Here is a 22876-nt window from a genome sequence, read left to right as displayed (position 1 = left end):
CGGCAAGCAGTGTTCTGCGCCTTCTCCAGAGCTTTCTCCGCTACCTTTCTTGTTTCGCTCAATTCTTTCATGATTTCCCTCAACTGGATAATAGCAAGGCTTGATCCCCATCTTGGGTGTTGGACCTTGTGCTTCCGGGTCGAGGAGTGGACATCGCATTCCTCGGGATGGAGTTGTTTGGAGTTACCTGTGCAAGTTCAGTCATATTTATGATCAAATTTGCGAGATTCCCACAGACGGCGCCAACTATTGGAGCAGGATTTCTTTCAAGAAGAAATACCTCCACAGGTTCTTGACTGAAGTTTGCACGCTTCCTTGGTTGGAAGAGAACTCCGGAGTACATTCCCGAAGTCGAACGATGGAAATGGGGCGAGTACCTACAAAAGTCACTCCGACGCTCAAGTCAGTGTTTGTGCAATGTACTCTTAGTGTTCAACTGAATTTCTCGTACCTTTGCTGGAGGTCTAGATGGGTTTTTATAGCGCTCTGAGGTCTTGGGTTTAGCCCTACTTCCTTGGCTTTGCACATCCCATCCTCCACTTCATGGTAATGGGATCAGATGAGTGATTTGTCTCTCCCTTGTTCCGCACTACTCTAGTGGAAGGGAAGTTCGATCATCCCATGTCTTTTAGTTGTGGCATATGCAGTGGCGGATCCAGGATTATGTAGTCAAGGGGGCTTAGTGTAAAAGTTCTGAAATTTTTCTACAAAGTTGGGAGGTTGTCCAAGGTTGGGAGGTTGGGAGGTTAGGGTTTGAGAGGATGGGAAGAGGGGCTGTGGAATTGGGAATGAAAGGTTTGGAGAAAATGAATCTGTGCAGAGCTGCTGTGCGTGTGTGCTGTTCTTTTTTTTTTTTTTTTTAAAATAAAAACCTGGCCCAAAACGACGTCGTTTTGAGGCCAGGTCAATTAAAAAAAAATTTGACTGAGCCTTGACCAAACGACGTCGTTTGGCAAGGCTGGTTTTAAAAAAAAATTACGCGCAAGGCGCAGCGCAGCTGCGCAGGACATTTCGTTGGGGCATTTCGTCGAGCACATTGTGTGCATACAAGGGGGCTTCCAGCAGCTGTCCAAGGGGGCTTTCATGGACTCCATTGCCAAATTTCCAGCCTTCCAAGGGGTCGTCCGACCCCTCTTGTCCCAACGTGGATCCGCCACTGGGCATATGAGTTAGATCATGATACGTTAGATTTGGTCCCCACATTTATACATACATATCTCGATTTTACCAGTTTCCTTGGGCGTCTTTCTTTGGCCATCGAAAGACCTGAATATAGTACGTTAAAGAGGCAGAAAAAGAAACAATGGGGATGCTATAACTTTGCTTGCGCTTGTTGGCTTTGGCATTTATAGGTCAACAGAGTTACTAACAAGCTAAAAGAACAAAGGAATTCTAACCATATCTGAATTGGTATCCTTTTTTTTTATCTGAGACAATTCAAATTCAAATGGTTTGTAGGATTAAAATTTTATTTTTGCTACATCCATCCGTGTATAAATCCAATTATATTTTTCCGCGTGTAAGGTTTTCATTTTTAAATACGATTGTTTTCTACCAACATAGTTAATCTTTCAGCTTTTATATATAATTATTCCCAATGATGTCTAAAAAGGACAAAATTTCATGATCCCACTTGGGTGCTATCATCACAAAGAATGTCACATAATTATTTGAAAGGAACAAAAAAAGGTTCACATCTAATCGTTCAAATTTTTATACCCAATCGACTACATGATCTACAATCAAAATAGGATAAATAGATATACTCTAAAATCCATGACATATCAATTATATTGTTCGAATATCTATATTGTCAAAGTAACATAGTGGTATGACGATCACATCAAAGAATTCATCCACAATTCCTCAACATTGGCATCACTTGTTTACTGGCTCTTAGCAAGAGGTAGAGTTAGAGTGGCAATGAAGATTGTGGAAGGGGTTGAAAAACCGGATATCAACGTGTACCATATGGGTTGATCAAGGGGCTTTTGAGGTCGAGAAAGGTGCATGAAGCAACACAAGTGTTTAGGGCAGATGATTAAAAGGGGGTGTGAACCCCTAAAACTACCAAGTACACTTTATTTTTTGTTTTGTTTCTCTTCTCTAGAAGCTCCTAGATGTTTCTAGTAGACTGGTATAGGATAGTCAATCATGAATTGGGAATGCGAAACAAAATAAATAATTTTAAATTTATTTTTTTCATTTATTAATCATTAACAAATTGCTTCATTCTGCGGACATGACATGACATCTTTACTCATGAGCGGGAGGGATTTGTTCTTACAAAAACGTGTCCAATATCAAAATGAATAAACAAATAAGACCCACAAAGACAAAAAATTTTGCACGAGGAAATTAAAAAAAAAAAAAAAAAGGAAAGAAATAATGGATGAATGAATTGCTACAAACGCCTTAAACCAAAAAATAGAAAAAGAAAAAAGAGTTGCAGCTACTTCTGTGCTAATCTTCTAATCTACAGCTTCTACATGCTCACTCCCTGTGATGACTCATGAGCGTCTTCAAGGTTCTTCGAATTCTGAGCATGTACTACATTTTGTTGTCAAATTCATATAATCTGCTAAACACCACAAAAACAACATAATTAAATTCAAGATTGACAACTAGATACAAACTCAATCGGGTCGATGCACTACATTTACATAGTCTGAATTTGAATTCTGTAAAGACGAGAGAAATTACCAGAGCAAAAAGAAGAAAAACAATTGTACACTTCGGCAATGATGAAACCTCCTGAAGTAAAACAATCATTTTTTCACGAATGGTTTTTGGCAAACAAGTAGTCGTTGGTCACTGCCATTCTGAAGGTCGATCACCCTTGCTTCCCAACGTATTTGTGTAGCAAACATGCGCGCCATCTCAATAGCTCCCACTTTATCACAGAGAACAACCCATCCCTGCCAACCGGCCATAATTCACGTCTCAAAACAGGATTTCATCACAAAACACCGAAATATAAAAGAAGGTTATAATTATTCGCATTAGAAAATATCACAAAATTGACTTGTTGAGGCCTTCGTCGCATGCCAAGATGGCAAGCGATATTATTGAAGAAATAAGGGAAGAAAAACAAGATTTGTAAAGGTGGATTAGAAAAATCAATATTGGGAACAAAACAAGGAAAGACAGGCAACAGACTTCTTCATCTTAATTTGCATCTTGCAGTATAGAAATATAATCAAGGTGGAAATAAAAGTACCTCAGGTCGCAGAATCCGATCCATCTCCAAGAATAAATCCATCATGCTGCACCTCTCTGAAGACAGATGCGAGAGCAGCCCGTTCGCATGCAGCAAATCATATGTTCGAGGATATGTAGGGAACGGTTCACACCTGTACCAACAGATAGATCACAACTATGACTCTACGTCAAGACTTAAATTGCAGTCAACATAAACTTGCAGGCACACATTTATAGAAAGGGAAAGAAAATAGGATATAAAGAGCACAAATGAGTCCTAGCTTTTTTAAATCTAAACTTTGTCAACCTTAGTTAGAGTTAGTCATTCTCAAATTTTTTTTTGCCTTCCAAAAAACACAGTGCATCTGAGATACACTGAAAGAAGCTTCAAATATCAAGTTAGCCAGCAGAGTTTCTGAAGGAAATGAAACCAACAACTTACCAGTCATGTAAAACACCAGCAAAACCTAGATCTAGTATGAGAGGAAGTGTATAGAGAGCATTGACAGGCACAACATTCATCACCCAAACTGATTTTCTTTCCTCCAGAAAAGCAGCATTTAAACCCCCATAGTGAGCACTCATGTCCATCACATTGCGTATCATGTTGAATGGAGGTAATGGGTCTTCATCACCTGGTCTCTTTGGATGGTCAGAGAAAATCAAGGGTGTAAGCAAAGACCAATAGTTTTTCAGAGCTGATCTCCAAATCTGTAAGTCTTCAAAGAAATCGTCAGGCTGGACTCCTGCAAAGATAAAAGGGTATCAATATGCTGGCAGAGCACCATGAAGTGAAGTGTAGAACTGAATGATCTTGGCAGAGATACAACCATAAAGATTTTAATGCATTCGGAAGTTGGAACCAACCACACTCTCCCTAAGAGAGATAAGACCCAAAAAAAAAAACAGATGATGGAATAGTACTTTCCATGAATTTCAAGCTCAGCTGAGTTCAACTGATGGGGACTTGAGGACCTATTTCGGATTGGAGTCCAGCGTTTGTTGGTGGTCCCACTTATACATGATACGAGAGGCTTATAATATGACCGAACATCATGCCCTTCATTACAAAGTGGTATAGCACCCTGCTTGCTACAATAAAGAACAGAAAGAAAAACATTACTAGGGTTCTTTTTCAGAGGAAGAGGAAAATAAGTGGGGCTCTTTGAATACACTAATTCAATGGTGCAAGTCAATACCAAAGCTTTAAACAGTACTGAATTTCAAATATCAAACTAACAATTCTTTCACAAGAGACCGAGGCAATGTTGAACTATCCTCACCGAGATGTATAGCAATCAGAATCCACAGTTTTCTGCCATATAAAAGTTTCATATTGCTGAGCTTTTAGAGTCCAACAGATTTTCGGGGTCATTTCCTCCATTGGTGTCAACATGCTATTCTTCATGCTCAATGAACTTCCATATGGCTGGCTTGTGGATGAGGTCAAAACAAAGTAGCCACCAGGCTTGAGTACCCGGTCAACTTCTAAAAGCAACGTCCAATCTGATTCATGAATTAATTATGGTTACATGAGAGGAAGGGTATTCGAAAAAGCATAAGACAACTCATCCTCTAAGGTTATTAGCAGAAGAGAGATAGAGGCTACTCCACCCCAAAGGAAGCCCAAAATGTAAGAAATATGCCTAATAAAGTCCAAATTACCTTTTTTGTCCCAAACAATACCACATTGAGCACAATGAACCATTTCAAAGGACAATGCTGGATATGGAAGCTGTCTTGTAATGAAGTTGCCAATCATTGCTGGAAGACCTCTCTCAAGGGTCAATTGAACTTGACTGCCAGTTGCCTCATATGCCGCGATACAAATAGCCATTACATTTAGTGATACTAAATGAGCTCCAAAGCTACCAAAACCGCAACCAATATCTAGTACAGTTTGCACCTGTAGTTTAACACAGATAGTTCTGACGTTACATTTATCCAAAAAAAGAAGCGAAAGTCGCATGTTTTTTTGGCTTCCAGCATAAACCTAAATTTTGGACTATGAGATAACAAAAGAGATACGTATGTAATAAACTCTGGCCTCTTTGAAATCTAACAGTAACACAAAGAAGATAATTATAACTGTAATTCACAAAGAAGGCTTACACCAGCTTGAAGAAATTGAGAGTCATCACTTAAACCTAGCATCTTCGCAATTTGAAGAGAATAATCCTTGACACCATCAAAAATCAAACCATCCTCGGAGTGAAAGGCAATTTGATTTTCTTCTAGTAACATCAACCTGAATAAATTGTAAAGAAGTTAAAGAATGACTCTACACAGAAATAATTAGTCACTCACAAACGAAAAGAAAAGAAAACACCAAAACTAATACAATTTGCATAGAATAGAGAAATTTAAATGTTTTAATCACTGGTGAAGATAAAAGATCATCAATTATTTGAAACCCGTCAAATATATTGCTTCAACTGGGAAGCACCTTTTGGTCATGCTCCCAGACGAAAGAAATTGGTCTTTGGTTATCTTCACGTTTCCACTCCATATCACATCCCTACCAGCTGGCCACCTCAGGGGAATCTTATAGTCCTTAGGAGGGCGAACCAGGCACCGTTCTCTGTTTCTTGATACTTCACACTGCCTATCAAACTCCTCCCCATCTTTAAACCCCGCAAAAAGGTTTGCTGAAACATTGTAACAAGGCACATAATTTTCTCTTTCTCTGCCACAGAGGCCAAGCTCTCTTTGTCGACTAGCCCCTAGTGAGAGAGACCTCAGCTCCAGATAATCAACCGCTGCTTGCTCCTTTAGCCTTCTATAATTTGTATAGATGTCGGGTACTGAAATGGGAGTTAGAGAGTCAAATGTATTTGAAGAGGATGATCCCAGCACTGCAATTAGTGCAAGAACACTAATGAGGCACAAGAGTAACCAATTGAGTGGTGGTCTAGGGCCAAAAATGAGAGAAAGTTTATTGGACCAGGAGCTTCTCATGTCCGAATCGTGCAACCCTGACTTAAGAATTCCAAAATAGGCCCACTAAATCACCAAGTCCTTCAGTTTAAATATCCAAGAATTGTGAAAACCATAACCTATCATAACATACGAGCTTCTGTGTATATTTCCGTGAGACCAGTTGAATCCTACAAGCATTGAAAGAATAAATTCCACTTCTTCCAAAATAACATCTGCAAATCTTCACTTTCTGATTGTGCCATCAGAAAAAAACTTCAGATCACAACCCAACACAATTCAGTATGAATCAGCAAATTTTGAAACTTTGCACCACCAATTAAGTAAATGCCAAATTCGGAAAGAAACAGGACTAGGACAAAGTGTTCGGCCAAGACCAACCTGCAGCAAAAACCAAAGATCCACCAAATCAATCCATCACAATAATTGTCCCAAATAAAAAGTCCCCATTTGGTTGCTGAGAAAACTACAAGTGAATCTTACAACAGATTCCACTGACAAGATTCCAAATTCCATTTTCATTTTCCACGCTTCCCAGCAACCAAAGAGAGCACGATAAGCCCAGAATAAATGCATCACTTTCCTTTTTTAGATATCAGTGAGACAAATTCCAGATCCCGAAATGGAGAACAAAAATTTCAACTCAGATCCAATCAAAAGCAAAAGGAACCACTAACATCCCATATATAATCAAAAAGCAATTAATCCAGATTGATTCGAATTTAATAACAGTAAAAAGAAACTCATCCTCAGAACTGACAATTAGGGTTTTGGGAATGCTTACCGGTTTTGGGTCGTTGAAGAGAGAGATTCAAAAGCTTCAAAACACAGAAACAGTCTAACTTTATTTATCAGTCCAAATTTATAGGAATTCTAGTTATTTGAGTTATTTGTGTTTTCTGTTTTTGAGTTCGTGCTGAAGTTTATTTATATCTCTCATACTTAATCAGATCCAGAGGGCTCGCATATTTAGACAAAAACAATCATTCAATTTTTATAATAATATAAAAACTCAAAGGAATTGATGGGAATCATTGTTATTTATTGTGTTTTGCACTTTTTTTTTACTTTTTTTAATTACTATTTGTTTTTGGTTGTTTTTTGTCTACGCCATGACGTATGCGAACAGGACTGGCCTTCCGATGGAAATAGAATGGACGGTTGTGATTTAGCCGTCATTGGTAAGTGGATTAATTAGTTTTAATTAGGACTCCATTTGGCTAATTCTTAGCTGCCGTTGCTGTGTCGACCCATCATCACAAAACAAAGCCCCTCTCCAATAATTCCAATTTATTTCGAACACGTCGTTGTCAAAATGTTTTCCCTTTATTCTTTTTTTTCACTTTTTATTTAAATTGTCACGTTTGTTTGGAAAAATTTGCATGTTTGAAACCAACCAACCCAAAATTGCCCAGACCAAACCAATTCCATTATTCAATTAATTTGGGTTGATCTTGGCTCTTGGCTCTTGGCTGGCAGCCAACTTTCATTCACCCAATAAAAATATAGGCCGTGACGTTGCTGCTTTAGTTGAGAGTTTTTTTGGCCAACTGTTGTGGTCCAGAGTGGGGCTGCTAGAATATGAGCTGTCCCAATCATAGTGGTTTAAGCCTCGCCTTTTTTGTTTTTGGTTTTTGTTTTTTTTTTGGTAAAGAAGAAGCCTTGTATTGTTTGATGGTCAACATTTGCCTTGATTGGGGTCACAGGAGATTCTCTTCCGTTTGGGTCTTTATTATGGTTTGGCCCCTTGCTCATCTCTTGCCAATTTCAACTACCAGTTTGGGTGTTTCTCCAAAATGGGGAATTGCCATTTATCAGGGTTGCATATCCAAATTGAATCAGAGAATTTATCAAGCTAAACTCAAACTCAACCATAATAAAACCAGACCTTTTAATACAATGGGGCAAGAAATGTCGTGGAATCCCTTGCTCTTCAAGGATTTTAACAGCAACTTACATCAACTAAACAAAATCTATGTGCTCCCATACAAAGCAGACTAAAGAGTCCCTCGCAGACGGGGATATCGACTGATCAGATTTCAGGGCCATGCCATCAAGTTATTAATTAAAACACAACTTGAGAATTCTATTGAGAGTAGGAAAAAAGCAGTTTCAAAATAATACATTGTAGAAGTTGTAATAGTGTTCAACAAAAGATATTGAGGTATATGGGAAACCCAACACCAGTTCCTGTCAGTTCAACTAGAAAACATTCATCCGTATTTGCTAGCTGAAGACTCTGGCACAAACCTAGAGACTGATATAACACATAGATAACTGAAGGAAGCCACCAACAGAATCATCCTTCTTTTCCTCTTCAAGCAGTTTCCAGTTCCCTGTTCAAGTAATCAACAAACATCCTTTTTGCATTGTCTGCATCAGAAGGCGGAGGCGGCCCACTTAAACTCGTTTGCGCCGTCAATTTTATGAAAGTTCGCCGCAGCCTACGAAGCTCTGGAAGCCCTACTGCTCTGGAAATATTGATAGGTGGTAACCCCTGACCAACAGAAACTCCATTTAAAGGCCCTCCAAGTGCCTGGGATTGTGCTTCCACAATAGCATTGATCACCTTCTGGGTTGCTCTGTCCAACTCATACAGAGAATTTGCCTCAGAAAACCTTGTATTCTGTGTTGCGATAGTTGGCTGCAAAGTTTTAACATCCCGTGACTTTGAGTCTGCCTTCTTTGTCAAATACGAAATAGCATCTACAATGGCCGCAGAAGTATTTTCTATTCCCTCTTTATGTGGCCATAACTCAAACAATGGGGAATCCCACCGATTTCTTCTATCTGGAGTCTCAAACCTTCTTATCAAATCTTCAAATATCTTATCACTATAAGCAGCTTCTCCCTTCTCCCTGCGCTCTTCATTCCATTTTCTACAATGGGTTTCATCAGCATCACAATATAAAACACAGTATCTTATTCCTGCAGCACGAGCCAAACACCACAGCTCATACCTGTAACCCTTGATGCTATTCAAAGAATCTACTATTATGATACTGTCTTTCGACACCGATCTATCAACTTCCGATCTCAGCACTCCTCTTAAATTCTTCTCTGCAGGCATGTTGGCATAGCTCTCGTTGTGGTCAAGATGAAAGGAAGTTTCATCAATAACCCTGACTGTTAGGTTGCATCCTGATTCTTTGAGAGCCTCAGCTAGGCAGAATGCAGCCATTGACTTCCCACTGCAGGGTTGTCCACTGATTACAACCAATGCCATTTTCTGAAAAACCTGGCTACTTTTGACTACACAATTTCAATGAGCCGGAGATGCTCCACCCAAAATGATATCCCTACTGCTCGGGATTCAAGAACGATGCTCTGATAGCTGCTAGTTCACATGAACAGAGTTATCCATTAGAATGAAAGACATAGTTTGTAATTTGCAGTAAGCGTGAATGTGTATAATGGACTCCCAAATCAGATTTACGATCGTTCTTATTCCAACTAACATAGCTATAAATCAAATCTGAATAGGGATATCAAATTCAAATACGACCATTGTAGTAAGATTCAGATGTAAAGACTTTCACGATAATTTATGCACTCTCAAAGCGAATACATTATTAGAAATGACAAGGAAAAAAGGAAAAACTATCAACAATTTCAAGCAGTAACTTTTTTGTTAAACAAACAAGCCTCTGCAGACTGGGAACCCTAATTAATAACGATAGAAAACCCTAGAAACTAAACGATTGACAAAATCAACTCAAATCGAAACAAGAACTAGAAATCAATTATAAAAAATTCAAGCTTACGCAGGCAATTAAAGAAAATTAGATAGACAGAGCTTGAGATTTAAGAAGTACCTCTTTGACGAGAAGAGGAAGTCGATTTCAGCTGAAGATCAGAGACTCATCCTTCGGTTTGAAGTTGGAGACACAGCGAGAGTAAAGTTGTCGTCGGGCGAGACAAAACGACGTCGCTGGCTTTGTTATTAATATGTATTCGATTCTGCCGACCCACCCGACCCGAAATATTTGGAATGGGTTTAGGCGCCGCTGCCGCTTCATTTCCGCGTGGGACACGATAACGCTCTTCATTTTCGCTGAAAAATTACATTATAAATACCAATAAATGGCATCATTTCGCCTTCTCTCTTGGTTTTTGGAGCCGACCCAAACCCAATCTCGGTGAGTTTTTCATCCTCCTTTTCTTTCTCAACATGTTTTAATTGTATTTTTCCTATGAATCTATGATCATGAGCTGCATCACCAGCAGCAGGGTTCAGTATAGGAGGATCCATAGCGCTGCAAACCAGTTGTGCAAAAGATGAATTAGGATACGAGTTTCGCAACATGTCGTATGCCTTATTCTTCCAGGTATACGAGTTTGTAGGACTAACTCTAAACCTTTGACAAAACGATTTGTAAACTACTGAGATTGAACTCGGGTCGGGTGAAACGAGACGGGCACAATCTAGGATGATGGGTTTTTGTTATTATGTTTATTTTGAATTGTTGGAAACCTAGCCATATTTTATGGGGTTTTCCTTTTCTTTTTCTTATTACCCTAAAAGGGGAAGATAAAACTTAAAAACCAATTTTCATATCTATAATAGGATACCACGTCGGTTGTTTCATTGTCGTAGAGGGAAACAGTGGCGGAGCTAGGATTCTTAGTATGGAGGGGCCAAAATTTCAAAATCACTTCTACTAGGTTTTTCATCTTCAACTGGGAGGGCCATCACTAATCTAATTGCAGTAATTGTATTGCTATATCATATATTTTATAATATATTACAAGAGATTAATAATTAAGTGGGGGGGCCAGGGCCATGGCAGGCCTGGCTGTAGCTCCGCCCCTGGAGGGAAAAGTCTACAGTTTAATTTAAGTTTTTCTTACCTTGGGTTGTCATGTTTTTTTTCGGGTGGAAAAAAGTTTAGGGGGAGGGGCTATCCCATCCGAAGATCATGACATACTAAGGCTTCTTTGAGCACTTATTAAGGTGGTCATAGTTCCTTTTTTGGATTTTACAAATTATCCACAAAGAAAAATAGTCACGGCGAAACTTGAATCTAGACCTTACTAGCGAATAGAACGCTCCTTATCAACTCAACCAGCCCTCGTTGGCGTTGTCCTGCTTTTTCATTAGTAGTAAAAAACCAAGTTCTACTTGCCCTTATTTATTTATAACTTATAAGCCAATACATACCTAAGTGGTGAATGAATTAATGCAAAGTGAAAGACAGTTTCCTATGTTGATTCCCTTCTTTCTTCTATATATGCAGCTTTATAGAACAAAGCTTCTCCCACAGCTCACCAACTCAAACCCAAACCAAAGCTCAGGTTATCATTGTCCTTCTCTTCATGGCATTACCTTGCCCACAATCGACTTCTCAAGTTCCTGAAACTGAAAAAGATTTTGATCTGTTGAAGTGTTCGAAGATCGAAAATGGGAAGAAAGAAGCAGAGATCCATTTAGTAGGGTATCGGTTTGATCCGTCCGAAGATCAGATTGTTGTGTTCTATCTGTTCAACAAGATTTTGGGCCGGGAACTTCCTATCAACGACATTATAAAAGAGATTTCTGTTTATGAACATGATCCGGATGAGCTCCCCAGTGGTAGGTTTCAAATATCTAAAGGCTTCAAATTTTTCTGAGTTTAGATTATGTCATTAGTTTTTGTTTTTTGTTCTTGAAACTACAAACATGTTCCTTTATTGTTCAGATCTAATCGATTATTGTTGTTATGCCTTTCACAGGTGATTTTAAACATGGTGTTGACTGCAATGAGGCCTTTTACTTCGCATATACAGAACAGGTTTACAGCAGTAGAGGGAAAATAACTAGAAGGACGACAAAGAGTGGTTACTGGGACTTAGATGGCGAGGAAGAAGAGGTTAAATACCGCAATGGCGACATAACCGTCATGTTCGAAAAAGTTATGGTCTTCCACAAGGGAACTGCGCCAAATGGAATCGAAACTGACTTTATCATGCATGAGTACAGGGTTAATCCTCTTATAGTCCCTACTCATGTCCTCAATGATAGCATAAGGGCAAAGGTATAGAGACTATAAACTATGCAGAAAAGTTCTTTTAATGCTTTGGTTTTAGATTGTGAATTTTAAAGTCGTTTGGTTTGTGACATTTTATTTTCTCTATTTCAGATTGAGAGGTATGTGGTGTGCAGAATTATACAAGAAGGAGTTTCAAATTTTCCACTTACAAACTTCCACCAGGATGGACTGCTAGGCCTGTTGAAGAAGCAGAACCAAATTGATATGACAGAAATAGCCTAGTGCTTCATATAGGGACACCAGTTTTGCCGTCTTCTTGGACATTGGAAGTTGCTGTTCTCAGTTCTTTCTTTTTTTTCTTGGAAACTTGCACCATAATTTCCTTTTTTGTTAAAATGAATGAATTTTTATTGGTTCTAAGTTCCTCGAACTTTCCCAAGAGGGACTGAGAGGAGCCCAATTTCATGCAAGAGTAGTTTGTTATCTAGAGAGAGAGTTCAGAATTGTAAATTCAGAGTATTCAACAAATACACCATTGATCCATATAAGTGCAAAAATCAACAAACTATTGTAACTAAAAACGAAAACAGTTTCGTCACATTACACGAGCTTGAAAAGACCCGTTATGAACATTCGACCTGCAGGTGAAAAACGAATAAATAAATAAATAAAGTAAATGGAGCTGTTTGAGAAAACGTAATGTGAAAAGAGCTTTACATATAGACACTATCTCATATATCTCCTTCACTGTCTGCCATACATCGATGAAAAAGAAGTGTAAATAACAGCATACAATATCTGTCAACTACCACATGAAAACAATTTTCTGTACAAGTACAGGACAATCAGACCAGGGCATGCCCTCCTGGCCCAAATTAGGAGTTCAAACGCAGCCTTGACCACGAAATGATATTGGAGGAACTGAGTTAGTCTAATGCAGCATTAGACACAACTGTTCTAGAGAAGCAATCACATAATTTAATGTTAGACATTACCTGCAAAGAATGTAATTTATTTGAATTGGGAACGCTCAAAACCCTTTTGCCATCCATGCCATGTTTCTTCTCCCACAGAATCTCCTCAAGCCATAATCGAACCTTAAAAACAAGACCATGAGACATTATAGACTGATACATACGATTATATAAATTTTCATAACAGTTCCAACAATGAGAAGTTAACAACTACTACACAGCATTGCTAATGTGCTTGAACTGAACTGACCAGATTTGCATCCCAAAGCCTATCTTTTGATTAATTAAATATATCTTTTGATTAATTAAATATATTTTTTAATTCATCATTAACCCCGTGAAATTCAGAAATAATCACACCACAATATAAACTATAGTTAAATAGAATAATATAAACAATGAATAAAGATTGTGCACAAGAGATTGACAAGGTTCGGCAAAATCCTGCCTACATCCCTCTCGATAGAGTACTTCACTATGAGAATAATAAATTACAAGATACACTTGAGTTCAATCAACATAACCCATACCTGAAACCCTTGTACGCCCACTCACAGTATTTCCCAAGAACTCTATCTCTTACCCACAAAGATTTCTCTATGTTTTTTACCCTCTATGTGCTCTCGAACTTGCTCACGGAATACACACCCAAAACAAAACAAGCTACACTTCTATTTATACAGAAGCCTTGAGTGGGCACCAAGCTAGGGAGAAGAGTCAGCAACAAGCTTTCTTCAATATGAAGACTTTACCTACTGACAACTTTTACCAAAGCCATCATTGCATGTAACCATTACTTTCTTCACCGCCTATTAGCTCCACCGTAAGTCAAAGATTGCTGCATCATCTTTACCTTGTAGCTTATCTCACACTTTTAACTTGTGGGTCCAATCCAATTACCATAATACTTTCACCAAATTCAACAATCTCCACCTTGGTGAAAATACTATGCAACATCACCAAGAATAATTAAACCATTAGCCTTCAGAAAACACACCAACTACACATCACATGAATCAACAAATTTGGTCCAATCCCGATTCATGTTACACAACTAATAAACATGTGTAGCGGCACCAAGCTAACTCCACTAGTTAGCTTCAAAGGAGGGTCCCGATGCACCTTCGTCTCCACCAACAGGCATTATCCGCTCACCATTGTCTCTACCTTGAAAACTAGTCACCGCTTCCCGTTTCCAGCAACAACCCATCGAGATCTTCATGGTACTACCATCCCAACAATATAAACCACCACACTTCCTTCCTTTCATTAGGATCAATCCACCACGCGTGATTCCATGGCTTCACCTGCAACAAAGTATTTGCATCCCAAGAAGTCCAATCTTCCAAGAGATATTAGATTCTTTCTCATCTTTGGTACATATGCCACATCGCCTATTGTGTGAACCACTCCAACATACATCATTATTTTGACAGTTCCAAATCCCTCAACTTTGCAAGGATATCCATCACCCATAAATAGGTTACCATCCTTACATTCATGGAATGTGTCAAAATAATCTTTCCTGGAGCAAACATGCATAATACAACCAGAATCTAAAACCCAAGCATCACTAGGAGAAGTGTTTTTACCTTCAGATATCGTGAGGACAAATCCGAAATCTTCTTTTGCTACACAAAAATTAACACTCGAACCAGCTTCATCCTTTTTCTTATTTTTATTCAAAGGACAAAAACGTTTTATGTGACTGAATTCTTTACATCTGTAGCACTGCACACCCATTCCTTTGGAACTAGATCTGGACCTGTTGTCTCTCTTAAATCTACCATCAGATGTCCTTCTGCGATTCCCTTCTTAAACAGCTAACACAGACTCGTGCCTACCATCACCACTACACATTTTCTTCTGTGTATCATGGGACATCAATGATGCCTGCATCTATTCCAAGCTCACTGCATCTTTACCATACAACAAAGTTGTAACAAGATTTTCATATGAATCGGGAAGCGAGGTAAGATGTAAAATGACCTTATCTTCTTCCTCAATCTTCACATCAACTTTCCGCAGTTGATACATACATCTATTGAACATGCTCATGTGGTCCATGAGATTCCAGCCTTCCTCCATCTTTAGTTTGTACAGTTGCCGCTTCATATGTAACTTGTTAGTTAGGCTTTTAGCAATATAAAGCTGGTCTAACTTATCCCACAGAGCAGGCGCAGAATCCTCATCCATAAAATTATTGATAATGTTATCAGCCGTATAATGTCGTATTGTGCTAATGCACCGCGACTCCAGCTCTTCCCACGTCTCATCTTTCATTCCTTCAGGTTTTCCATCTTTGATCCCCTCAAATGTGCCAAACCTTGTTGAACCATGGCGTCCTTTACTCTCCTATGCCAAAGAGTAAAGCTGCCTTTACCGTTAAACTGCTGAACTGAAAATTGCAAGTTGTTTGCACTGCTTATGGCGAACAAATCTGAATCTCACATGAAATAAAACTCTGATACCACTTGTAGTGCTTTTTCACCGTGAGATTCAGAAATAACCACACCACAGTTGAACATAATAATAAAAACAAGGAATAAAGATAATGCACAAGAGCTTAATGAGGTTCGGCAAAATCCTGCCTACATCCCCGGATAGAATACTTCACTATGAGAATAATAACAGTACAAGATATACTTGAGTTAAATCAACATAACCCTAACCCAAAACCCTTATACACCCACTCATAGTATTTTCCAAGAACTCTATCTCTCAACCACAAAGATTTCTCTATGTTTCTCACTCTCTCTGTGCTCTCTAACTTGCTCACGGAATACACACCCAAAACAAAACAAGCTACACTTCTATTTATATAGAAGCCTTGAGTGGGCAACAAGCTAGGGAGATGAGTCGGCAACAAGCTTCCTTCAGTATGAAGACTTTATCTCCGACAACTCTTACCAAAGCCATCATTGCATGAAATTATCACTTGCTACACCGCCTATTAGCTACACCACAATTTCAAGATTGCTGCTCCATCTTTACCTTGTAGCTTATCCCACACTTTTAACTTGTAGGTACAATTACCATAATGTTTGCACCAAATTTAACAAAGTGCAGCCATTAACTTCCCACTGCAGGGTTGTCCACAGATTACAACCAATGCCATTTTCTGAAAAACCTGGCAACTTTTGACTACACAATTTCAATGAGCCGGATATGCTCCATCGAAATTAATATCCCAACTGCTTGGGATTCAAAAGCGATGCTCTGGCCGCTGCTTGAGTAGTACATGCACAGAGTTATCCATTAGCATGAAAGACATAGGGGTTGTTTGATAACCATTTCATTTTCACTTTTTTTGAAAATTATAAACTAAAAACATATTTAGTAACATTCGTTTCCTTTTTTTCAAAATCACCCTTATTTTTTAAAACAACTTGAAAGCATTTTCAATTTTTTCTTTTTGGGAGCTCCTATTCCATTCATTAATTTTACATCAAGACACATGAAATGCACTCTAATTATCAAAATTTGGTATTTGGGACCTCCCAACTTGGACCCGGTCGCTCGATTCTTGTGTTTGACCATGGACCTAGTTCAAGCCTAGGGAACTCAATCTCGAAAATTCACAAAATAAATCATCCTAATTTCCAAAAATATTACGAATTCTTTGTAATATGCACTTTCATTCTACGATCTTAAATTCATAATTAGATTCTTCAATTTCTAAATTTCACATAAAACTGAAAATTAAAAATTGAAATTTGGCGAATTCCAATATCGTTTTGGGGTGACAAAAACGACGTTACTCACTTTGTTATTAAATGTAAATGAGAATCGAACCGATTTCGCCGACCCACAATATCAAAAATATTTGGAATAGGTATGGGCGGTTTTTATTCGGCCGCTGCCGCTTCATTAACTTGGGCACCAAGACGCGCGCGCTAGAGACGATAACGCTCTTCATGTCCATCACGTGATGAAAATAAATATTATAAATACCAATAAATGGCGTTACTCTTCCTCACAAAATGGTACCAGCATTAAAACCCTAGAGAATCTGTCTCGCAAATATATCGATCATTTCATTCGCCTTCTCTCTTGGTCTTTGGCGCCGACCCAAACCCAATCTCGGTGAGTTTTTCATCCTCTTTTTCTTTCGCAACGTGTTTTAACTGTTTTAATCCAGTTTTACCAAAAGATGAATTAGGATATAAACCTTTGACCACCGGATGTCCTATGCCTTATTCTTTTAGGTGTACGAGTTTGTAGGACTAACCCTAAACCTTTGACAAAACAATATTGTAAACTATTGGGATTGAACTCGAGTGAAAAGTGACGGGCACAATGTAGGATTATGGGTTTTTGTTATTGTGTTTATTTTGAATTGTTGGAGAGTTAGCCATATTTTACTGGGTTTTCCTTTTCTTTTTCTTATTACCCTAATGATAGTAGAGATCTACAAAAAGGGGAAGTCGTAACTTAAAAACCAATTGTCATATTTATAATTGGAAATCACGTCGGTTGTTTCCTTGTCGTGGTGGGAAAAGTGAAAAAGTTCTATTTAAGTTTTACTTTCATTGGTAGTAAAAAGCTAAGAGCGAAAAAATAAGCTAAGTTCTAGTTGTATTATTTATTTATAACTTATAAGCCAATACATGCCTACTTGGTGAATGAAATTAGTGCAAAGTGAAAGACAGTTTCCTGTGACGACTCTCTTTCTTTCTTCTATATATGCAGCTGATAGAACAAAGCTTCTCCCACAACTCACCAACTCGAACTCAAACTCAAACTCAAACCCACACCAAAGCTCAGATTATCATTGTCCTTCCCTTCATGGCATTATCTTCCCCACAATCGACTTCTCAAGTTCCTGAAACTGAGAAAGATTTTGATCTGTTGAAGTGTTCGAAGATCGAAAACGGGAAGAAAGAGGCAGATGTCGATTTACCAACAGGCTATCGGTTTGATCCGTCGGAAGATGAGATTGTTGTGTACTATCTTTTCAACAAGATTTTGGACCGGGAACTTCCTATCACCGACGTTATAAAAGAGATTTCTGTGTATGATCATGATCCGGATGAGCTCCCCAATGGTAGGTTTCAAATATATAAGGGCTTCAAATTTTTTTTTGTTTAGAAGATTCTGTCATAAGTTTTTGTTTTTTGTTCTTAAAATTACAGACATGTTCCTTTATTGTTCCGACCTAATTGATTAATGTTATGCCATTCACAGGCGATTTCAAACATGGTTGTGACTGCAACGAGGCCTTTTACTTCACATATACAGAACAGATTTACAGCAGTGAAGGGAAGATAACTAGAAGGACGACAAAGAGTGGTTACTGGGACCTAGATGGTGAGGAAGAAGAGGTTAAATACGGCAATGGCGACATAACCGTCGGGTTCGAAAAAGTTATGGTCTTCCACAAGGGAACTGCACCAAACGGAATCGAAACTGACTTTATCATGCATGAGTTCAGGCTTAATCCTCTTATAGTCCCTACTCATGTCCTCAATGATAGCATAAGGGCAAAGGTATAGAGACTATAAACCATGCAGAAAAGTTCTTTTAATGCTTTGGTTTTAGATTGTGAATTTTTAAGTCGTGACATTTTATTTTCTATGTTTCAGATTGAGAGGTATGTGGTGTGCAGAATTATACACGAAGGAATTTCAAATTATCAGCCCACATTCAAACTTCCACCAGGATGGACTGCTAGGCCTGTTGATGAAGGAGAACCAAATTGATATGGCAGAAATCTTTGTGCTTAGTATAGGTACCCAGTTTTGCCGTGGTCTTTGACATTGGAAGTTGCAGATAGAAGAAATAGCAAATTAACTTCCTCCTTTTGATGTTTTTCTCTTCCAGTGCTTTATTTAATTGGGAGATCTCCTCCAGTTCTTTTGTTTGGCCGACTATTGTTATACTTGCCCCATAATTTTCTTTTTTGTTAAAATGAATAAATTTTTATTGGCTCTAATTTCTTCAAACTTTCCCAAGAGGAACTCAGAGAGTTCAGAATTGTAAATTCAGTTTTTTCAACAAAGAGATCATTGAGATACTTCTTTCTAACCTTCAACTTCATGTATCCATACAATTGCAAAAATCAACAAACTATTGTAACCGAAAATGAAAACAGTTTCGTCACATTACACAAGCTTGAAAAGACTCAGTAAGAACATTCTCGTTTAGATTATGACCTGCAGGTGAAAAACGAAGGAATAAATAAAAATGGTGAAAGGGGCTGTTTGAGAAAACGTAATGTCAAAAGAGCTTTACCTATAAACACTATCTTGTTCGTCTGATTTTCTTGCTTTTTCCAATCACGAGTTGGCACAATCTCATATATCTCCTTCACTGCCTGCCATATATCGATGAATAAATAACAGCATACAATATCTGTCAACTACCACATGAAAATAATTTACTGTACAAGTAAAGGACAATCAGACCAGGGCATGCCCTCCTCGCCCAAATTAGGAGTTCAAATGCAGCCTCAATGTCTCCCTGGTGATGCATATAAATTTAAAACTCATGGTATAATTGCCTCCCTGATGTCTCCTGGTAAAGAGTCTACGACACCTTGCTATTGGTATAATTGCTTTTATCACTATGTTATAGTAATGCTTCAGCCTCTAAGCATGCTTCCTCAAAGACACTCAAAAGGCAATCAATGATTTTTTCTATGCACAATCTTCATTCTTGAGTCTTGACCATGAAATGATATTGCAGGAACTGAGTTAGGGCATCAAGTGCACTACCTCCAGTCTAATGCAGCCTAAGACTAAACTTTTCTAGAGAAGAAATCACATAATTTAATATTAGACAGTACCTGCAAAGTATGTAATTGATTTGAATTGTGAAAGCTCAAAACCCCTTTGCAGCGGTAAACATCCATGCCATGTTTCTTCTCCCAAAGAATCTCCTCAAGCCATAAACGAACCTTTAAAACAAGAACATGAGACATTATAGATTGATACATATGATTATATAAATTTTCATAACAGTTGCAACAATGAGAAGTTAACAACAACTACTACACAGCATTGCAAACGTGCTTGAACTGAACTGACCAGATTTGCATTCCAAATGTATAAGGTCAGTGACACATTTCTTAGATAAGCCATCCAATTTCTCCAGGACCACAGTTATAGATGCAGGAATCAATAAATCAGTCCTATATTGGTTTTCTCTGCCTAGTGTAGTTTTTAAACTATGGACAATTTTCTGAGATGAATAAAATAATCAGACTAACAATAATGTCTACAGTTATAAAAGGTGATGAATGGTAACCTTTCTGAAAGTTGTTAACACAACACCAATTAGTTAACATATTTGGTTTCAACCAATTTCTATAATAACTATTTCACAAGGATACCTTTTCAAGATCAACCTGCCGTGGCTCACAAATGCATAAGGTTCGTACACCACTGTCATGGAGATCTCGTGTAGACAAAGCACGAGTTTCTACCAATAATGATTCTAAATGAGTAGCATGCTGAGAAGGAAAAAGTTGAATATTATTTAAAGATCAGTATAAACTACAAATATAAGTAAACAAAAATAGAGCATGACCAACCATAGCATCATAGGCCCGACAGTCCAATATATTGGACAAGTCAACTTGACCACGAACAGAACGAATGATACTAGCAAGTGAGTTAATACTATGTATCTCCTTCTCCAGTTCCTCCAGAAAATCCGCAGAACCCTCTGGAGAAACCAAATCAACCTTGTTAAGAATTATAACATCCTACAACAGAGAGACAAACTCATAAGATATGAAGTGCAAGCACAACACAACCCAACATATAAATAAAAAGATCGAAATGCAGAGAGAGAGAGAGAGAGAGAGAGAGAGAGAGAGCACATTTGAACAGAACAGATAAAAATAAAACTACCAGCACCATAAATCAGGTTTGGTAATGTCATTATACAAATCGTCTTCAATTTTCATCAAACATAAGTCATGAGTGGAATAGAGTGACCATACCGCAAATGCAATCTGAACATATGCTTCAGGAAATGAAGACGAACTTTGATTCTCGCTGAGCTGAAAACGGAGGTTCTTGGCATCCACAACCTGGTAAAGAAATTGAGGAATGATTTTTGCCACTAAGATAGTAACACATAAATCTCATAACTATTCTAGAGAAAGGACCAAACAAGCTCAGCTCATACTTGAAATACATAAAACAGTAGAACCAACAGAACATAACTAACATATAACATGTATCAACACTTCGCACTGCTAAGTAACCATTTAGCAAGGCGAGTTTTTAAACTCAAATGGAACTTTGAGAACATAATATTTGAACTCAAAATCCCATAACCAATTGCTAAAACTTTAGTACATCAGTGGCATGCAAAGTAACTAAACATATTGACGCAAATATAAAATTAGACCAACAATTAGAAAGAAAAAAAAATCGTAACATCATATCAGAACTTACAGTGATAATTGAATCAAGCTTGACAGACGATTCTAGCTGATCATCCAACCACAGAACCGAAGCAAGCGGAGCCGGGTTGGCTAACCCAGTAGTCTCCAGCAATATATGATCAAGTCTACAACCAAAGAAACCAATAACCCCATCTCATTGTCATCATCACCATAACCCCAATTTTAAAAACTAACTAATTAATTTCAATATAACAAACAAATTTCACTATAGTTTTGAAAACCTTTCTTTTCTTTGAACAAGTTGCTCTAGTGCTTGCACTAAACTGTGCTTGACAGTGCAACATATACACCCATTTGCTAACTCAACCCACTCTTCAACAAGCGCACCCCCATCTCCTTCGTTTATCATAGCTCTTTCTACACCAATTTCCTCACCGAACTCGTTTAATATGACAGCAATTCTCTTCCCGTGTTGAGAATTTATTATATGATTAACCAGCTGAGCATCACAAACCAGTAAATGATACTCAAAGCTCTTATATTTTCCAAAAACGGAAACTTCAGTGGAAAATATAAGCTAAAACAGAGTTGAGCTTACAGTGGATTTGCCCGCACCGAGATAGCCAGTGATGACGGTGACGCCGACGGGCGCGTCACCGTCTTTGTGGCCGCTCGAATTGGATTGCTGCTGAGGGTAGGGTTCCGTGGGTTGGTCAATTTCAACAGCGAGAGGTGGAGCTTCTTCGTCGTCTTCCATGTTTCCAATCCCCGCCAAGTTTCCGGTTTAGGTTTACAGGGAGTTTATGCTGACCATCTGGCCCTTTGTTCTGATCCATGGTTTTAGTTTGGGCCTTCTTAATTAGACTTTCCACTTCTTCGTCTATTATGGGCTTGATGGTTTGTGTATTTTTTTACTTTCTTGTTGGGTTTGGTCCAGCCTCTTAACCAATAAAAACCTGTCTAAATAGAAACTCTCAAAAAAATGTAATTTTTTAAATATAAATGATAGTCTAAATTTCAACAAAATTTCTTATCGTGGCAAAAGTAATTAAAAAAACACACAGACACATAGAATTATGAAGGTGTTTACATTTTCAAGTTCGTGTTAGAGGTAATGGTTCTATCATGTTTAACTTTGTTAATCACAAAAACTATCTAATTAGATTGACATTATTGTTCGTGTTTGGTTCAGATAATCAATTGATGTTCTTGTTGTTAAAAAAACAAAAAGAAGACCATGGGTGTAGACGTTTTGGTACATAGTAATTTTTATTTATTACTTTCGCGTTCTTATAAAAGAAGACTATGGTTATACAGAAAATAAATACGCATATAAGTTATATGGAAAATGAAAATAAGTTCTTGCACGGTTCATTATTAGTTTAGATTATCAACAAATTAAGGCCAATATAGTATTTTTTGTGAATTGTAAAGAT

At 38.0% G+C, this 22876-nt stretch overlaps 5 protein-coding genes and 1 long non-coding RNA gene across 10 annotated transcripts; 2 read left to right on the top strand and 4 right to left on the bottom strand.

Annotated features, from left to right (window-relative positions):
• Positions 2180 to 7142, bottom strand: LOC18789633 (probable methyltransferase PMT5). Of its 2 annotated transcripts, none has more exons than XM_020558866.1 (10): positions 6923 to 7142; positions 5648 to 6519; positions 5314 to 5449; positions 4867 to 5107; positions 4485 to 4707; positions 4130 to 4293; positions 3644 to 3947; positions 3221 to 3353; positions 2704 to 2918; positions 2180 to 2581 (listed from the first exon to the last, which is right to left on the bottom strand). In XM_020558866.1, exons 2-9 carry the CDS (start codon positions 6157 to 6159, stop codon positions 2769 to 2771), a joined length of 1863 nt encoding a protein of 620 aa, XP_020414455.1. In that variant the 5' UTR covers positions 6160 to 6519; positions 6923 to 7142; the 3' UTR covers positions 2180 to 2581; positions 2704 to 2768. The 2 variants fall into 2 exon arrangements, with proteins under 2 accessions (XP_020414455.1, XP_020414451.1); XM_020558862.1 differs by having other exon boundaries at positions 2180 to 2578; positions 6923 to 7141.
• On the bottom strand, positions 8200 to 10054 carry LOC18790463 (protein KTI12 homolog). Its single transcript, XM_007223124.2, has 2 exons — positions 9954 to 10054; positions 8200 to 9472 (listed from the first exon to the last, which is right to left on the bottom strand). Exon 2 carries the CDS (start codon positions 9362 to 9364, stop codon positions 8456 to 8458), a length of 909 nt encoding a protein of 302 aa, XP_007223186.1. The 5' UTR covers positions 9365 to 9472; positions 9954 to 10054; the 3' UTR covers positions 8200 to 8455.
• LOC18791005 (NAC transcription factor 29) lies at positions 10186 to 12527 on the top strand. 4 transcript variants are annotated; one of them, XM_020558891.1, is made up of 5 exons: positions 10250 to 10277; positions 10369 to 10466; positions 11376 to 11710; positions 11851 to 12152; positions 12258 to 12527. In XM_020558891.1, exons 2-5 carry the CDS (start codon positions 10450 to 10452, stop codon positions 12387 to 12389), a joined length of 786 nt encoding a protein of 261 aa, XP_020414480.1. In that variant the 5' UTR covers positions 10250 to 10277; positions 10369 to 10449; the 3' UTR covers positions 12390 to 12527. The 4 variants fall into 4 exon arrangements, with proteins under 4 accessions (XP_007224054.2, XP_020414474.1, XP_020414480.1 ...); XM_020558895.1 differs by having other exon boundaries at positions 10257 to 10277; positions 10366 to 10466; XM_007223992.2 differs by lacking the exon at positions 10369 to 10466 and having other exon boundaries at positions 10186 to 10277.
• LOC109947797 lies at positions 12623 to 15850 on the bottom strand. Its single transcript, XR_002270569.1, has 3 exons — positions 13612 to 15850; positions 13103 to 13204; positions 12623 to 12745 (listed from the first exon to the last, which is right to left on the bottom strand). It is a non-coding gene; the product is annotated as an uncharacterized LOC109947797 (long non-coding RNA).
• Positions 17072 to 18971, top strand: LOC18789741 (NAC transcription factor 29). Its single transcript, XM_007224538.2, has 4 exons — positions 17072 to 17167; positions 17774 to 18128; positions 18269 to 18570; positions 18667 to 18971. Exons 2-4 carry the CDS (start codon positions 17870 to 17872, stop codon positions 18781 to 18783), a joined length of 678 nt encoding a protein of 225 aa, XP_007224600.2. The 5' UTR covers positions 17072 to 17167; positions 17774 to 17869; the 3' UTR covers positions 18784 to 18971.
• On the bottom strand, positions 19070 to 22256 carry LOC18790511 (COBW domain-containing protein 1). The gene is made up of 9 exons (XM_007223236.2): positions 22039 to 22256; positions 21722 to 21939; positions 21490 to 21604; positions 21030 to 21119; positions 20616 to 20789; positions 20415 to 20534; positions 19869 to 19979; positions 19316 to 19397; positions 19070 to 19236 (listed from the first exon to the last, which is right to left on the bottom strand). Exons 1-9 carry the CDS (start codon positions 22195 to 22197, stop codon positions 19181 to 19183), a joined length of 1125 nt encoding a protein of 374 aa, XP_007223298.1. The 5' UTR covers positions 22198 to 22256; the 3' UTR covers positions 19070 to 19180.

This window comes from Prunus persica, chromosome G1, assembly GCF_000346465.2.
Source record: "Prunus persica cultivar Lovell chromosome G1, Prunus_persica_NCBIv2, whole genome shotgun sequence".
Classification (NCBI taxonomy): Eukaryota; Viridiplantae; Streptophyta; class Magnoliopsida; order Rosales; family Rosaceae; genus Prunus; species Prunus persica.
Note: the sequence above shows the minus strand (reverse complement) of the source record. Positions and strands in the feature narration are given on the sequence as shown.

Coding starts and splice junctions, on each gene's coding strand:
- LOC18789633 (XM_020558866.1), bottom strand. CDS start 6,159: ATGAGAAGCTCCTGGTCCAATAAACTTTCTCTCATTTTTGGCCCTAGA. Junction 5,450..5,647: donor TCTGGGAGCATGACCAAAAG/GTGCTTCCCAGT, acceptor CAATTTATTCAG/GTTGATGTTACTAGAAGAAA. Junction 5,108..5,313: donor CTCAATTTCTTCAAGCTGGT/GTAAGCCTTCTT, acceptor GTTAAACTACAG/GTGCAAACTGTACTAGATAT.
- LOC18790463 (XM_007223124.2), bottom strand. CDS start 9,364: ATGGCATTGGTTGTAATCAGTGGACAACCCTGCAGTGGGAAGTCAATG.
- LOC18791005 (XM_007223992.2), top strand. CDS start 10,222: ATGGCATCATTTCGCCTTCTCTCTTGGTTTTTGGAGCCGACCCAAACC. Junction 10,278..11,375: donor CCGACCCAAACCCAATCTCG/GTGAGTTTTTCA, acceptor CTATATATGCAG/CTTTATAGAACAAAGCTTCT. Junction 11,711..11,850: donor TCCGGATGAGCTCCCCAGTG/GTAGGTTTCAAA, acceptor TGCCTTTCACAG/GTGATTTTAAACATGGTGTT.
- LOC18789741 (XM_007224538.2), top strand. CDS start 17,870: ATGGCATTATCTTCCCCACAATCGACTTCTCAAGTTCCTGAAACTGAG. Junction 18,129..18,268: donor TCCGGATGAGCTCCCCAATG/GTAGGTTTCAAA, acceptor TGCCATTCACAG/GCGATTTCAAACATGGTTGT. Junction 18,571..18,666: donor ATGATAGCATAAGGGCAAAG/GTATAGAGACTA, acceptor TCTATGTTTCAG/ATTGAGAGGTATGTGGTGTG.
- LOC18790511 (XM_007223236.2), bottom strand. CDS start 22,197: ATGGAAGACGACGAAGAAGCTCCACCTCTCGCTGTTGAAATTGACCAA. Junction 20,535..20,615: donor GTCGGGCCTATGATGCTATG/GTTGGTCATGCT, acceptor TTTCCTTCTCAG/CATGCTACTCATTTAGAATC. Junction 19,398..19,868: donor ATCAATTACATACTTTGCAG/GTACTGTCTAAT, acceptor GATATATGGCAG/GCAGTGAAGGAGATATATGA.